General features: G+C 47.1%; 1 protein-coding gene and 1 pseudogene across 5 annotated transcripts in view; one reads left to right on the top strand and one right to left on the bottom strand.

Annotated features, from left to right (window-relative positions):
• Nucleotides 1–17,173, top strand: part of PIK3R5 (phosphoinositide-3-kinase regulatory subunit 5) — a 66,570-nt gene that overhangs the window by 25,920 nt on the left and 23,477 nt on the right. For 4 of the 5 annotated variants that reach the window (XM_038536859.1, XM_038536857.1, XM_038536858.1 and 1 more), the window contains exon 2: nt 16,072–16,187. In XM_038536859.1, the coding sequence (XP_038392787.1) occupies nt 16,085–16,187 (103 nt within the window). In that variant the 5' untranslated portion in view covers nt 16,072–16,084. Of the gene's footprint in view, nt 1–7,170; nt 7,347–16,071; nt 16,188–17,173 lie in introns of those variants that run through there. The other variant, XM_038536856.1, reaches the window with a different exon arrangement.
• On the bottom strand, nt 3,076–3,591 carry LOC119876322 (annotated as a pseudogene).

The following is a 17,173-nucleotide window of genomic DNA, read 5'->3' as shown; positions in this document are numbered from 1 at the left end:
TTTGCAATGTCATTGTTTGGGGAAACATTTAGGATTGCTGTGTCTTGGTGGCCTGACCTTTTTGTCATTCTATAATGTCACTCTGGTACTTTTTACTTGCTCTGAAGTGTACTTTCTCTGATATTAATAAAGCCATTCCTGCTTTTTTAAAATTAATGTTTACATGGTATGTCTTTGCCCACTTACTACTTTCAATTTGCCAATATTGTTATATTGTGAGTTTATTGTGGACAGCAAGCCGTTGGGTCATGTTTTGTAATCCAATACTGATCTCTGTCTCTCAATTGATATATTTAGCCCAGTTAAATTTAATGTAGTCATTGATATGGTAGGTCTTTTTTTTTATCTGTTTTTGCTTTTGTTTCTGTTTTTTTTTTTTTTTCTACCCTGCCTTCCTCTGGATTATTTGAACAACTTTTAGAATTCTTTCTTTCTTCTTTCTTTCTTCTTTCTTTCTTTCTTTCTTTCTTTCTTTCTTTCTTTCTTTCTTTCTTTCTTTCTTTCTTTAGTGGTTGTTCTATACATTCTTCTTGGGCTATTTATTTATTTATTTTAATTAATTTTTTATTGGAGTTCAATTTGCCAACATATAGCATAACACCCAGTGCTCATCCCATCAAGTGCCCCCCTCAGTGCCCATCACCCAGTCACCCCCACCCCCCGCCCACCTCCCTTTCCCAGAGTTAGGAGTCTCTCATGTTCTGTCTCCCTCTGATATTTCCCACTCATTTTCTCTCCTTTCCCCTTTATTCCCTTTCACTATTTTTTATATTCCCTAAATGAATGAGACCATATAATGTTTGTCCTTCTCTGATTGACTTATTTCATTCAGCATAATATCCTCCAGTTCCATCCATGTTGAAGAAAATGGTGGGTATTTGTCATTTCTAATGGCTTGGGCTTTTTAGTGGCTGTTCCACATGTTACTTCTTATATAGATATCACAGTTGAATGACGTTATCATTTTACAGTTCTAATCGAGTGTAGAAGCTTTACTTTCCTTTAGGCCCCTTTACCTTTTCTCACTTATAATAGTCTTAAGTATTTATGCTGCATCCTCTTCGAACCACATCAGATGATGTTATCATTTTTGTTTCAACCATCAAATATAGTTTAGAAAACACAAGAGGAGAAAGAAAGCCTGTGGTGTTTATCAAGATATTTGCTTGCTATTTTCTTTCTTCATTCCTGATGTTTCAAGATACTTTTTGTTTTGTTTTGTTTTGAATCATTGTCTTTCTATTTAGAGAATTTCCATTAGTCATTCTTTTGGGGTAAGTATGCTGGTGACAAATTCCTTTAGCTTTCCTTCATCTAAGAATGTCTTAATTTCTTTTTCACTCCTGAAAGGTATTTTCTCTGGATGTAGGATTCTGGATTGGCCGTTCATTAAGCACTTGAAAAATGTTGTTCCATTCCTTTTGACCTTCATGACATCCGATGAGAAATCCACTGTCATTTGAATTGTTTTCCCTCTAAGGGAAGGTGTTATTCCTCTCTTGCTGCTTTCAAGCTTTTTTTTCTCTGTCTTATGTTTTCAGAAGTTTACTGTGATGTCTAGGGTTCACATAGATTCTTGAATCTGTAGTTTTACATATTTTACCAAGCTTGCAAGTTTTCAGCCGCTATTTCTTTGAGTATTTTTGCAGCTCTGCCCTCTGCCACTCAGACTCAGATGACATGCATGTTGGACCTTTTGTTAGAGCCCCACAGGCCCTGAGGCTCTGTTCATTTTTCTCTAGTTGCTTTTCTTTCTTTTGTTCAGATTGGGTGACATTATTGTTCTGGATTCAAGTTTATTGATTTTTCCCTTAGTCCCCTCCATTGAGTTTTTCTCGATGCAGAGCCCAAGGTTTTATTTCAAGTCATTGTATCTTTCAGTTCTAGAATTTCCATGGCTGTGCATTCATATCTTCTTTTTCTTTTCTGAGACTTCCTTAGTTTTTATTTGTTTATAATTGTCCACTGAAGCATTTTTAGTGAAGCTGCTTTAAAAGCTGTGTCAGATAATTTTAACATCTATGGTTTTGGTGTTGGCACCTATTGGCTGTTTTTCACTCAATTTATATAATTCCCTTTATTTCATTTCTTGTCCTTGGTGCAACGGGTTATTTTCCATTGAAATTTAAACCATCTTATTTAAACCCCTGTTTCAGCTGGCTTCCTCTAACACTTCCCTGAAAGGGGTGGCGGGGGGGCATTGCCTCATTACTACCATGAGGGTAGAAGTCCAGGTTTCATTCTCAGCTTCCATTGACAAGAAGGAGGTGCTCCTTATTACTGCTGGGTGGAATGGGAATTCCGGCTTCCAACTAAGCTTCTACTACCTGATACCTCCCTACCTGGGTGGCTCATTACTGCTCCATTGACACCATGGAGTAGAGGAAGTACCTCATCACCGCTGGGCAGCAGCAAAAGTCCTGGCTTTCACTAGGCTTCCTTTGACATTACCCTGGTCAGAGAGTGGGGGCAAGGGGCTCCTGACTACCTGGTGAGGCTGGAAGTCCAGGATCCCTGGTGGTCTTCCCTGACAGTGTGGGGTGGTAGGGGGCTCATTACTGGCAGAGAAGATGAAAGGCCTGGCTTTCTCAGTCACCACCCATGATTGGGGGAGAGGTTGGGCACCTCATTACAACCTGGCCAGAGTGACGGTTGGGCCCCCCCCCCATTTGGCCTTTATTAGTGGAGATGGTGAAGATTAGTGGAGATCTTTCTATGGTGTTTGGCTGGAGTAGAGTGGTTCTTATCTAAAAGTTTGTCTTACTTGGCTGCCTCTTTCCTGATCCTTTGGCTGAAAAGACCAGGCATTCATTTCTTTCTTTCTTTCTTTCTTTCTTTCTTTCTTTCTTTCTTTCTTTCTTTCTTTCTTTCTTTCTCCTTCCTTCCTTCCTTCCTTCCTTCCTTCCTTCCTTCCTTCCTTCCTTCCTTCCTTCCTTCCTTTTTCTTTCTTTCTTTCTTTCTTTCTTTCTTTCTTTCTTTCTTTCTTTCTTTCTTTCTTTCTTTCTTCTTTCTTTCTCTTTCTTTCTTTCTTCTTTCTTTCTCTTTCTCTACACCTTTATTTACTTTTCAGTAAGTTTAAATCTTTGAGGGGTACAGCATCACATGGATTCTGTGGCCAATGGCTTTCACAGGAAGGTTGCTTTGGAATTTGGCATGAACCATGCTGCTGTTTCCATGAGCATGAGTACTTTTCCCCAGATTACTCTGGTTTTGTTTGGCTTGCCACCAGGAGTTACTGTGTTGTTCTTTGGTTTGTACACATAGGCACATCGCTTGCCTAGATAGAATTCAGTTTCATCTCAAGCATAAACCCCTTCGGTCTTAAGTAGAGCTGTGTGCTCCCTCTGGTTCCAGAGACCCAGTTAATAGCTGGCAAAAATGGCCTTGGACCAAAGCCTTCCAGATATAGTTGTTGCTTTAGGAGTCCTGTTCTCAGCAGGCCGCACTTATTTGCACCCAAAGTTCAGCAAGACCAGGCTTTTCTTGGGGCTTTTTCAGTCTGTACCCATTGGTATTTTCAGGTTTTTGGCTCCTCGGGTCCAAGTCTGGGATATATGAGGCCAAAAGGAAATATTCCACTATGCCCACCATTGCGTCCCTTCTTGTTCTCAAGGTCCTTAGCCAGTCTGCCTTCTCTCTACTTTGCATGTTACCTTTATATATAATGTCCAGGGTTTATATAGGGACAAGTACATCTATTCCACTTTGCCAGACAATTGTCTAGTTTTTATGTATTTAACACCTAATATTTGTGTGATAAAAAAAATAATGTATAGAATATGTTATTATAAAAATGTTTTTAGAAAAAAGTAAAAATGGTATCTAATCTTCTCTCTCAGAAATAACCACTGTTAAGACTTTGGCAGGTATCCTTAGATAAGTTTTTTAGATGTAAACATTTTTTATTTTTAAGTAATCTCTATGCCCAATGTGGGGCTTGAACTCATGACCCCGAGATCAAGAGTCGCATACTCTACTGACTGAGCCAGCCAGGCACCCCTTTTTAGACGTAGATATAGGACTTTATTTTATTTTTAAAGATTTTATTTATTCATGAGAGAGTCAGAGGCAGAGACATAGGAAGAGAGAGAAGCAGGCTCCCTGCAGGAAGCCTGATGCGGGACTCAATCCCAGGACCCCAGGATCACACCCTGAGCCAAAGGCAGACACTCAACCTCTGAGCCTCCCAGGTGCCCCCAACATGGTGCCACTTGTTAACACTGGGTGCTTGAAATGTGATATAATGTGGACAAAGTTGGACTCTTGAATTCTTCTCCCAAATTCTCCTCTCCCCAAACTTCCCCATGTCAGTGAATGTGATCCACTGATCTCCATGAACAAAGGAGACAGAGGCAAACAAGCATCCAGAAAGGGGGCACATCCACATGAGGGCCAAACTTTAATCAGCCATGATGCAAGCCCCACCCACCTTCCATAGAGATCTCAGCCAGAACTGAAGCCTGGACTTCCCAGATCCGCTTACCTCTGATTTAGACATGATGCCGAATACTGGTTTTCATGTCAAATACTGGTTTTCGGTGCAGACTGTGAGTTCTTCTGTGTCTCTCTCAGTGTGTTTGGTAAGCCTGGGGAGGAATGCATCAGCTCCTCCTGCCCTAATGTCACAGAATAGCCCCTCAGAGTTCTAGGGAGTTCTAGACGGGGCTAACTGGGACTCTCGAAATCAGTTGTCTGTTTCATAAAAAGTTGTAAAAACCACACCTGGCTGAGTATCAGGACGAGTTTCTGATTTCAGTTCCGTCCACAAACCTTGATGATTTCTTTTCTTGTTAGAGAAGTTTCTCTTGCACCAATAAGCCTTATTAATGAATGGGATGGAAAAGGGAGGAGGTGAGAGCTTTTTCTGAAATAATTGGCAAGAGTTTAAAGAGAAGGAGGCTAACAGAGATAGATGTGCCGGTGCCGGAGAGCAATCACCTGCTGATGGATTGATGGAGAGAAAACGGGCGTGCTGAGTGGCTTTCACTCTGGGAGGGAGGCAGAGAGGACAGAAGGAAGGGATAAGGAATGAGCCAATCTGTGCCTAATCTCTCCCGATGGTAAAGCATCTGGAAATCACAGTGCTCCGTGCAATCTTCTTTGCCCTAAACTGTGAAATATTCACTCTGTCTTACAAACTGGGCATGATTCTGCCAGGAGCGAGCCGCCTGTAATGAAGCCGTCTTTTGCCATGTCCAGGAAAACCAGAAAGCTGCCTGTGTACATGCGTAATTGGCCTTTCTTGAGTTTTTTTTTTTTTTTTTTTTTTTTTGCATTTACGCTTATCTGTTGCTTTCTTACGGTACAGGCATTTGCTGGCAAACAGGACAGGCAGGATTAAAATAGTTTCTGGTGCCAGGCATCCAGGGGCTAGCCTGGGAGTTTACAACTTGGTAAATTCCAATCGTCTAAAAAAAAAAATTTCCTGTCGTCTTTCTCTTATTCCCATCTTGGCAGTCATTTCGGTTTGCCCGTCTCGTGGTCCCCTTTATTGCAGAGATGCTAAGTTGCTAGGGCATGCCAAGGAAGACCGTAAATCATCTGCCAACTGAGAGAGCACTCTAGGCCTCACTCTTCTCATCTGTAAAATGGGGACAAGAACATGTCTACCTCCTACGAATTCAGTGAATTAATTCATAGAAAGAGCCTAGAACAGTGCCCTGGCACAGAGTAAGCCCTCAATTAGCACTAGCTGCTGTTACTATAATTACCATATGCAAAGGCAGCATCGTGCGCATCCTGTTTTCGTCTCTGCATTCTTCCAAATGATTACCTGGGTTCAAACGACTCGGACCATCCTGCCTATGCCCTTGCTCATGGTGCAACCTCGGGAAAGTCATGTAGCCACTAGGACGTTCCTCATCCTTCTCTGTTCAGAGTTTTACGAGGTTGCTCGAGTGAGCGAAGGCTTTATCTGTGTTTCCTTGGCGGTTCTCCCTTTGCGTGCATGTCTGCTTCACCCTGCCCCCTTCCTGCTCCGTGCACCCCCTCTAACCATCACTGCTGTTTATTACCTTTCCTCACTGTCACTCCTCGGTGGCCCTGGCAGCCTTCTAATGTCCCGTAGCCACTGCCACTGTCGTAGATGCATCTGTTTGCTAGATGTCCCTCCAGAAATCTTACACCTCGAAGAGTAAGCTAGGATGGAGGACATGAGATATCCTCCCCCATAGAGAATGAATTCTCACCGCCAGTGAGAACCCGGGCAGCTTGTGTGTGAGATGTCTTCCCCAGAAGCTTCACGTAATAACACAGAGGCGCAGCCACATGCTCAACGCGCGGAGTGTCTGGAAAGCGGTAGGGATGACTTCCTGTGAACGTGCACAGGGAAGAACCGGGGGGCTTTGAGAGGCGGCCCGATTCCAGATTGCTTCCAGCTCAGGTCATAGATGCTGTGAGTGCAGGGACTGGGCCAGAAGAATGGGTGACTGTCCCTGATCTGCAAGAAATGTGGATAAACTACGATTATGTCATCGGGGAGGATGGTCATTAAACTAGGCTGTCAGTGAAAGTGCCCAGCATGATATCTGACAGAGACCAGCTACTCCCCTGTAGGCGGCCTGTCTGCCTGCCCGCCCTCCTGCCCTCCATCCGGTTGTCTAGGCTCAGACTTAGAACTGGGGCAACTGGGTGGCTCAGGGGTTGAGCACCTGCCTTCGGCTCAGGTTGTGATCCTGGGGTCCTGGGATCGAGTCCCGTACCGGGCTCCCCGCAGGGAGCCTGCTTCTCCCTCTGCCTGTGTCTCTGCCTCTCTCTCGGTGTCTCCCATGAATAAATTTTTAAAAATTACAGAGAATGGACATTCCTATGTGCTACTGCAGAGATGTCAATCAGTTATTTCTTTATTCCTTTTTCAAAGTTGTGGTGGAGTACACATGACGTAAAATCTGCCATCCTAGTGGTGCATAAGTGTGCACTTCAGTAGTGTGAAGCACAGTCACAATGTTGCGCAAAACTAGAACTCCACACCCAGTGTTCATCCCCCAGCCCCACAACCACCATCCAGCTCCTTGTCCCTGTGAATTTCCCTCCTCTGGGTACCTCGAGTACGTGCAGGATCTTTCTTTTTGCCGCTGCCTTATTTCACGCAGCACAGTGATCACAAGGTTCATCCGTGTCGGAGCATGTGACAGGATTTCCTTAATTTTTAAGGCCGATAAAGACCCCATCTGTGTACATACTGCATCATGTGTATCCCTTCGCCTGCCCATGGACATGGGTTTCCTCCTGCCTTTTGGCCGTTGTGAAGATGATGCCATGAATGTGGACGTACAAGACCTATTCAAGTCCCTGCTTTCAGTTCTTCTGGATATATAGACTCAGAAGTGGAATTGCTGGATCATTTGGTAATTCTATTTTTAATTTTTGGGGAAATCACCAGCACCATTTCACATCCCCAGCAACAGGGCACAAGGGTTCCCATTTCTCTCATCCTTACTAACACTTCTTTTTTGTTTTGTTTTGTTTATGACAGCCGCCTTAATGGGTGTGAAGTGGTATCTCATTGTGTTTGTTTTTTTTTTAAAGATGTTTTTATTTATTTGAGAGAGGAAGAGGGAGAGCATGCACAAATGGGGGGCGGGGAGGCGCAGAGGGAGATGGAGAAGCAGACACCCCCCTAGTAGCCCCCCTGCACACTGAGCAGGGAGCCTGACAGACATGGGACTCAATCCCAGGACCCTGAGATCGTGACCTGAGCCAAAGGCAGATGCTTAACCAACTGAGCCACCCAGGCGCCCCTCTCATTGTGGTTTTGATTTGCATTTCCCTGTTGATTAGTGATGTTGAGCATCTTCTCACGTGCTCTTGGCCATCTATAGGTCTTCTTTGGAGCAATGTTTATTCAAATCTTTTGTCCATTTTTCAAATTGTTTGCTGTTCTTGAGTCATAGGAGTTCATTATATATTCTGGATATTGACTCCTTATCAGGTATATGATTGGCAAATATTTTCTACCACTCTCTAGGTTACCTTTTTACTCTATTGATTGTGATGTGCAGAATTTTAGATTTTGATGTAAGTCCACCTTATCTGTTTTTATTGTGTTGCCTGTGCTTCTGGTGTCATAGCCAAGAAGTCACTGACAAATCTGGTGTGAGGAAGTCTTTCTCTTATGTTTTCTTCTGAGAATTTTATCATTGAAGCTCTTTACATTGAGGCTCTGATCCATTTTGAATCAATTCTTTGATATTGAATATTCCTATCTCATAAGAGGATATGTATTTCCATTTATTTGCCTTTGTTTGTGTCCCTCAAAAGTTTTATTTCATTAAAATGTTACATGTAGTTTTTAAAGATTTTATTTATTTGTTCATGAGAGACACACAGAGAGAGGCAGAGACACAGGCAGAGGGAGAAGCAGACTCCTTGAGGGGAGCCTGATGTGGGACTCGGTCCCAGGACCCCAGGATCACGACCTGAGCCCAAGGCAGACACTCAACCACTGAGCCACCCAGGTGTCCCAAAATCTGGCATATTTTTAAAGTCTATTTTTCTCTTATTATTTTTTTCTTGCTATTATGGGAGAGGTCTTTTTTTCCAATGCAATTTCTGTTTTTTATTCATATAAACTGAACAATATTAATTTCTATCTTGTACCAAATTTCTGTCTTTGTACCACACCACCGTACCTTCGTGGTACCCATATTTTTTGTTGATTATTTTGGGTTGCTATAAATATTTTGAAGGTGAAAAAATATGAATTACGTGAACTCTTTAATTGGCAAAGGTAGAATTCATTGAGAGCCTCAATGAATGAAATGACATGACATGCAAAGTCACATAAAGAGACATAAACTATCTTACACACTCATCCTGAAGTTACTTGAAATGCTCCAGCTGAGCAAGAAATGAATCAAAATAAAGAATTCATAACCACGGGTGACATAGTATAAAAATAAGGAAACAAACAAAAAAATAAACAGCAAGCAACGAAGTAAATCAAACTTAAAGCTGCTGCCGCCCCAACACTGCCATTTTCATAGTTATTACATTTTCTGTGAACATCAACAAGAATTATTTAAAGAATTGTGATATAGTATAAAAATATCTAATACAAACCCAATCTAGATCTGTATTTTAAAAGAAAATGTAATTTTACAACATTTAGATGAAGAGTGGGACTTAAAATTATAGGCTCAGAAAGAATTTTTTTAATTATGTAGAAATCCTTGCTAAAAAAATTTTAAGTCTTGGGACTCCTGGGTGGCTCAGCAGTTGAGCATCTGCCTTCGGCTCAGGACGTGACCCCAAGGTCTTGGGATCAAGTCCTGCATCGGGCTCCCCAGAGGCTCTCCCTCTGCCTGTGTCTCTGCCTCTCTCTCTGGGTTTCTTGTGAATAAATAAATACAATCTTTAAAACAAAATTTAAATTTGCATTAAAATGAATGATAGTGTCAGAAAGCCTAAATTCACAATGTTGACACATGAAGGAGTTGAAAAACTGATAACTCCAGAAGAAAAGTAGAAAAAGAATCCAGAAATAAACTTAAGGGGAGGAGCCGATGTCTCACTGATGGGCAGCAGGGATTGGTGTCCACCTAGGCAAGAGGGTGCCGTGACTCCCCTGGGTTCTAGGCTCAGATCTAGCAATAAACTTACCACTTTCCAATGTGAGCAAGGCTTCACCGCCCAGAGCCTCCATGGAATGGGAAGTTTGCACTAGCTGGTCTCCAGAATGCTTTCCTTCTCATCTAGTCTAGTATGTGTGTGTCTTTGAGAAAAATAGAAAACATTACTTTTCAAGCCTGTGTCAGAATCACCCAGGGAGGGTTTTATTTCTTGGCCCAGGCTCAAAGCTCTCTGGAATTTGGCCATGGAATTGTTTGTGTGAGGAAGGCACGCTGATAGCTAATAGATAGCATTTACTGAATGCTTATTATGTGCCAAGCACTTTTAAGAAACATTTTCCATTAATTTATATTCTGGTGTCTCTTCAGCTCGTGTAAGTTTTTCTCCTTTTGCTAAGCATTTTCCATGAACTCATTGTATTCAGCCTTGAGCTCTAGTAGACCTCCAGAACACACCTGCTGTGCCCTGTCCTTTTAGGTGATAGACACAAATGCAAACCAGGCACCTACTTTTTATGGTCATATTTTCCCATAGGTGTCATCAACATATTCCAAAATACCCTCACTACTGGCTTCTAGATTGCCATCAAAATGAAAACACAGTTTAGCTATTTTCACATGGAGCCCTCAGAGACCCTCCAAGAGCCCCAGAGATTCTCCACCCCAGTTGAGAACCATTGGATTGTGGGGGGAGGCAGCTAACCCTGCATGGGCCCACCCACCAGTAACTAGGAACTCTGACCATCCATGACATGGGGACTTGAAACATGGTCATGAAGGACAGCAAAGCATTGAACAACCAACTGGAAGGCTATTCAAAGGCTATGCAGGGCTCTCCAAAGGGTCTTAGAACCATGTAGACCATCCACCCAGCTTCCCCTAACGTTAACAACTCACGTGACTTGGTGCAGTTACCAAAACCAGGATGTGACGTTGGTACAATACTCCTCACTACACTGTGCACCTTCCTTGGATTTTAGCCATCTTTCCCTGACCCCCACAACCCCCAATGTCTTCTTTTAGTTCCAGAATCCCATCCAGGATCCCACATTGTATCTAGTTTTTATGTCTCCTCAGTTTCCTCCTATCTGTGGCAGTTCCTCAGTCTTTCTTTATCTTTTATGACCTTGACGTTCATTCTGGTGAGAACTGGCCAGTTATGTTACAGAATATTTTCTCATGGTTCGATTGTGGTTGTACTCTCTTGGTAAGAATCCTGCAGAAGTGCATCATAGCAGGGGATTCATGATCCTGACATCTTATTATTGGTAATATTGGCTCTGATCATAAGGTTAGGGTGGTGCTGGGTTTCTCCACTGTGCAGTTATTATTTTTCCCTTGTAATCAATTAATCTATTGGAAGAAACACTCAATGATTGCGAATATCCTGTCTCCTCTCAGATTCTCATCCACAGATTTTAACATCCATCCTGAGGACAGCTATTACTGAGGTATTTTGGCCTCATGGTGATTTTGTATTTTTCTCATTCTATCCACCTTTATTAACTGCTGTTCTTTCATAAAGAAGATCTGTTCCTTCTCCTCCGTTTGTTTTTTCCTTCCATTTATAACATTAGTATAAACTCATGGGTATTTATTTCATCCTACAAATTATAATCCAACACTTTCATGATTTATTTTGTTATTAAAATTGTCCTGGCTTTGGCCATTGGGAGCTCCTTCAAGCTGGCTCCCATATCCTTCTGACACCCTTGTCCCTTTTTAAGGAATGACTTATTTTCTGGCACTATAAGATGTTCCAGGCTCATCTTATATATTTCCAGCCCCGGTCCTGGAATCAACCATTTCTGTGAGGAGCCCTGGTTCCTGTGAGTGGAGAATGGTCCTTAGAAATGAAGACCTGGCACTAGGTGTGCTCATTGCTACTGGGATGTCATTTCCTGGCTCTCCAGCCTAGCTAGAAAAAAATATATATGCATTTTAATGCAAGCATACACACAACTTTTTCAGTTTTGTGTGTATCTCTATGTAAATACATTAAAAACCACGAGTTCATGCTGATTTCTCCAATGCCAGTCCAACAAGGCGGTTCATTCTAGATTTCCCCCATTCCTTATTTATAATGTCTTTCTCCAACAGTGAGAAGCTGGCTCTCATTATCTGTGATATATTTACTTATTTGCTTAGTTGTAGCAAGCACACAAGTCTCTGGACCCTATGACAAACAGATTTAATAATTAGAAAATAGTGTTTGCATATAGTTCTTTTTGTCTTTAGCCTTACCTTATCCAGTCAAAATACTATTTTCCAAAGTTCCTCTGCTTAATTCTTTCACTTCCCATCCCTTTAAATATGGTTATGTGACTCATTGGGTGAATTTGTTTGTATTTTTGTCACACACACAACACACCCCCCGCACCTTAAATCCTAGTTGATTTAAGTTATGGTGTGACTTGAGTTACATACTTGGGGTATGTAAAATCTTGCTATGGTTCTGAGTGTCAAAGGGATACATAAAATTAGCCCCAAAGGAGCGTTGCCCGTCCTCATCACCCCCATCTCATTCCCCTCTCCTTCTTTTACCCCTTTTTTACCTCAGTATCTTTGGTTTCAGGTGTATCTTTCCTGCTTTGATGGTGAGAAATTTTAAAATTAGGTCGTAGTAGAGGTTCTGCCTTGGAACAGTCTCATGGAGGAGAGTGGGCCAGGGACGGGAAGTCAAACCACAGGGGACGGTAGGAAGGGGCAGAGGGAGGAGTGACGCAGGGCCAAAGCTGGTGGTGATGAGGGTCAGCCTCTCTTTTTCCCACCTGTGGAGCTGAGGCTTCAAAGCATGGGCCTAGAACATTCCAGAACATCAGGGAAGCTGTGCGGGCGCCTGCCAGAGTCTGGAGGTACATGCTTCTCCTCCTGTGACATGTAGGCCATAGGCCCATTACCTCTGCCATTCCACAAGGTTTGAGAAATCCCCGAGTAAAGAAGCCCCCAGTCCCTGTCCCCCTGTGGGGGCTGCCCCAAGGAAGCTGGATCCAGGCTGACCTTTGACTAGTTCTGTACCTTTGGGAAGATGACCTTGTTTTGCATCATGGGCTCAGGTCAGCATGTGAAGAGGAGGTCTCCCTTTGTGCCCTCTGGGGTCACCGCCCCCCTCAACTGCAGTTCTCCCTGCTGTGCTCAGGGTCCCCAGTAAGGACTCACCCTTACTGGCTCAGGAAGAGGAACTTGGAGGTGGCGGCAAAGCCCAGCTGTCCAATATTTCAACACGACCCCACCATGGGGGAGGGGCATTCCCATTCCGGGCAGCAGCTGGAATTTCACAACAGATGCTCCTCTCAGCAAGGTGGCCCCGGGCAGCCAGGCCTCGCCTGCCAAGTCTTTCTAAAATCATCTTTGGGGAGGGAGGGAGTGCCACCTTCTTCCCCCTTCATCTCCACCCCAAAGCCACTGGGGGTTCTGCTGACAAGTCACAAGAAATGGCTGACGACTGACTCATCCCACAGAAATGCCAGAGGTCCAGGTGGTGAACTATGGTGTGCAGGGCTAACCCCAGGGCAGGTTAGCTGAGGATCTGGACTGGGCTCTCACCTCCCTTTGGTTCCCAAGGCCCAGTGCCTTGGGCAGGTCCTGCTTGGGGCCAACTCAGATGGTGTCAGGATGCCAGGGGGGCTGGCACAGCGGGAGCCTTGCCCAGTGCCCAGTGCCTCTGGCCCATCCATGGAGAAGGCCCTGATGGTCTTCAATGAATAGCCAGGGACACTGAGGCCAAGAGATGGGAGGCTCAGAGGCAGTGTTGGCGTGTTGGCTGAAATGTTCATTTGCATCTTGTGTTTACAGTGGGACGCAATAGGGCGGGTGACTCATTCCTGCCCTGTGACACAACCCAGTTGTCCCTTGCAGCAGGGGCTGGGTGGAGGAGACTTTCAACCCAGTTGGTGTGGCTCAGCCCTTGCCCAGGCTAGAGACCGCCCAGTTCAGCCACTAGAGTGCCTCTGTGGGTCCTGATCCCCTCTCTGGAGGGCAGGCAGCTGGTGTAGACAGGCATGGTGGGCTCAAGGTCGTAGCAACTGGGAAGGTAGGTCTCTTGAAGCAAGATCATGTTACAGTTTATTGAGTCTGCGGTCTTAGGGGTGAAAACACCAACTGGTGGTGGTGTCCTGGTAACTGGCATCTGACTGTGTCTGGTTAAGACCAGACTCCCTGGGTGTGGTCCTGGCTTTGCCACTTCTTTGCTATGTGACCTCAGGTGGAGGGGAACTCCTCTCTGCCACAGATTACCCTGGGCAATCCAGTTTCTCCCAGAGGTGACCCATCCATCAGCCTCTTACTGCTGATGATCCCTCACCCCGCTAGGATGACCCCTCCAGGGTCAAGTGTCAACCAAACAGCTGTAGTCCGGCTTATGTGGCTAATTCCCACTCCTCCCTTTCCGCACAAGGAGTTCATATGTCCTCCCCCGGCACTGGGCCTGCATGCTGTTGCCCACTCTGCTCTTGCTCTCAATCCTACCATGGCTCCCGGTTAGCACAGGAGCAAGTGTGCTGGCTGTGGAGAGTATTGTGACCCCAAAATGGCAGCATCCCCCAGCTGGCAGGCATCAGGTCTGAATAGGGGACTCTCTTAAAGCACCCCCCCCCCACCCTTGGCTTTGGGAGAGAAGGGAGAGCCCTCTGGAATGCTTGACAAGCTCTCATGTCTTCCCCAGTCTTCTCGTCTCGGTGGAGGTGGGTGAGCAGCTGGCTGAATGGGGATGGACACCTGCCAGCGAGGCCCCCACCCCTGCCAGCTCACCATGACTCTTAGAACATTAGCAGGTGGATCCTTGAGCACCTTCTGTCCTCAGAGTTGGGCCTTGGCTGCAATTTGGGAACACAGATGTTGTCCTGCTTGATACCGTTGTCTGGTTACAGCTGTGTGGGCTCTCCCAGCGGGATGCCCACCCCTGGGCTGCTCCTTACCATCTCGGGGTCTCAGCTGCCCCTTCTGGGAAATGAAGCACTTGAAGGGGTGAGGGGCTAACCTCTGAGCTCCCTCCAGGAACCCACGCTGGGGCTAACACGGAGAAATCAGCCTGCGGGGCAGAGGGGGCCCCTTGATGCCATCTGGACCAACCATCCATGCCCCAAATTCATCTTTTTGAAGGAGCCTGATCTCCTGGCTCTTCCAGCAGGTGGTTATAGCTCCGAGTCTGGATAGGCTAAGCTGGGGAGGGTCTCATTTGGGGGCTGCTGCCGAAGGCAGGCGGCCGAGGCCTTATCACGAGGGTCCATTCCCAGGATGCGTGTCCATGCTGCACACTGGCACGTCCAGGCAAGGCATGGGCCCAGAAGCCTCTGACACCAAGGAGCATGGCCCACGGGGGACATCACTGAAGCGGGGTGATGCTGAACAGCTTACAAAGGGCTCGCAGTTCCTCCCAGGCTGGGGAAGTAGGAGGATTTGCCTACGTGGGGCGTCCGGGAGCCCAGGCTTCCAGTCATGCCGCTGGGGCAACGCTAGGATGTCCCAGTTTTGCATGTCGTTTGCATGGCTCAGCCCAGGGCTCCATGCTTCTGCTTCTGGTTTCCGGGCCTGTCCCCGGTTCCACGGAGCTGGACCGTTGCTTCCTTGGCATCCCTCCAGGACCTGGCGCGACGGGGCCAGTGGCAGGGCCTGCCCGGGGCGGGGGCGGACGCGGGAGCGGGCGAGTGTCCCCGAGGCCTGGAGCGGGCTGGCTTTCGCGCCTCGGGAGCGCACGGGGCACACAGCCGCTCTGGCATTCTCCCCAACAGCCCTCTGGGGTCAGTACTGTGTTATCCCCATTTCCCAGAGGAGTAGACTGAGGCTCGGAAAAGAACACTTGCTGGAAGTCACACAACTCCCCACGATCGGAGTCACGCTCCGAGTCCGAGTCTGTCGCCGGCAGAAGCCAGGTTCATCCACGGTGCTGAACCATGTGTCCCGGGAGCCCCCACACGGAGCTAAGAAGCTGGGCTGGCCTGGTGGTGGCTCTCAGAGCGCGGCACCTCTCCTGGCTCCTCAGCTGGTGCCACAGCTTTTCCTAACGCCCCTTCCCCGCGGCCCTCCGGGTCCCTCCTTGGTAGGACAAGGGGGGAGCGGACCACACGAGGTCTTTGATGCCTAGGGACACTGCCAGCCCTCGAGGAAAAGGAAGACGGGTGGCAAGAGTGGAGGGGAGGGCAGAGTAGGAGCAGGTGCCCGAGGCCTGGGCACCCAAGCCGAGGGCGAGGTGGGGTGGGCATGGGGCTGTGTGAAGGCCTGGAGCACCCGGCCGACCTGGTGCAGCCTTCTCCCTGCCCATCCCTGGGCCTGGGGCTTCAGAAAAATCCTCCCTCTCCTGGTGATGCTGAGTTTTCCCACAGAGCCCTGCTGCCTGCTGCCGTCTGCCTACTGCCGGGCCCTCGCGGGGACCCCGTCACCTGGCAGCCTCCGCGACTACAGGGCTGACTGCGCCGGGGCCGTGTGCTCCGCGAGGCCAGCTGCTCCCCGAGCCCAGGGCTGTCCAGGCTGACCGGCGTCTGTCCCCTGCACCCCCCGCCTGCAGGCAATGACTCAGGATGCAGCCAGGGGCCACGACGTGCACGGAGGACCGCATCCAGCATGCCCTGGAGCGCTGCCTGCATGGGCTCAGCCTCAGCCGCTGCTCTACCTCCTGGTCCGGTAGGTCTGGGGGAGCGGGGAGCAGGGCTGGGACACAGGGCACCCAACAATGCTCAGGGGCTGGCAGCTTTGGGTTCCATCCCCCGAGTACGTGACTGTGCAAGACCGCACCCGGGCACGCCTCCCGCGGGCACAGCGCCTGCTGGCCGGTGGGCGGGCCCTCAGTGAGGTCCTTTGTCTCTTGTCCCCTGACTTCTTCCTCCTCCTCATGGCTGAGTCTCTCTCTCTTTGCCAGAAGCACAACTCCTCAGAGAAGGTATCGATCCTGCTTAGAAACCCCACAATGGCTGATTCCAGAAGAACAGCTAGGAACCCGTAGATAGCTCTCCCCAGAATTCTGTTTACCTGGTTTTTAGTTCCTTCCAGAGCCGCATCCCCTATTTTCCCCTGTAGGACAGCGGGGAATCTCAACCGAGCTTCAGGGAGCAGGAGGCTTCTGTGTGGTGGGTTCCCTGGGACTGAGAAACAGGCTCATCTGCAGGGCTGGGGCGATTGTCTCTCTGAAGACTGGTGCCTACTTGTAATAATTTCTCAGGCTTATAAGACGTTTCACATCCCATATCTCACTCGCCTCCCTAAGTAGCCCAGGAGATAGCTAGCCACAGCTCCTTGAACATACGTGGTGCCTTCCTACCGCAGGACCTTTGCACTTGCTGCCTGCATTTCTTCCCTCAGAAGGGGCACATAGCTGGCTCCTTCTCATGCAAGTCTCAGCCCACGTGTCCCCTCCTCTGAGAGGCTTTCCTTGCTTTTTGGGATTAAACAGATCTGGATTAAAACCGTCTCTCACTGGCTGCTGCCATCTCATGCAAGTCATTTAACCTCTCAGGACCCTACCTGCCTTGTAAAGTCAAGAGTAGAGTAGTGACAGAGTAGTGACAGCAGGAGGCACTGGTTGGGAGACTCAGGGGAGTGTGTGTGAGCACCTAGCACCTTACTGGCACACAGTGGGTGGTCTGTCAATGGTAGTTTGCTTCCTGCCTGGG

The sequence above is a fragment of the Canis lupus genome, chromosome 5 (genome assembly GCF_011100685.1).
Source record: "Canis lupus familiaris isolate Mischka breed German Shepherd chromosome 5, alternate assembly UU_Cfam_GSD_1.0, whole genome shotgun sequence".
Lineage (NCBI taxonomy): Eukaryota > Metazoa > Chordata > Mammalia > Carnivora > Canidae > Canis > Canis lupus.
Note: the sequence above shows the minus strand (reverse complement) of the source record. Positions and strands in the feature narration are given on the sequence as shown.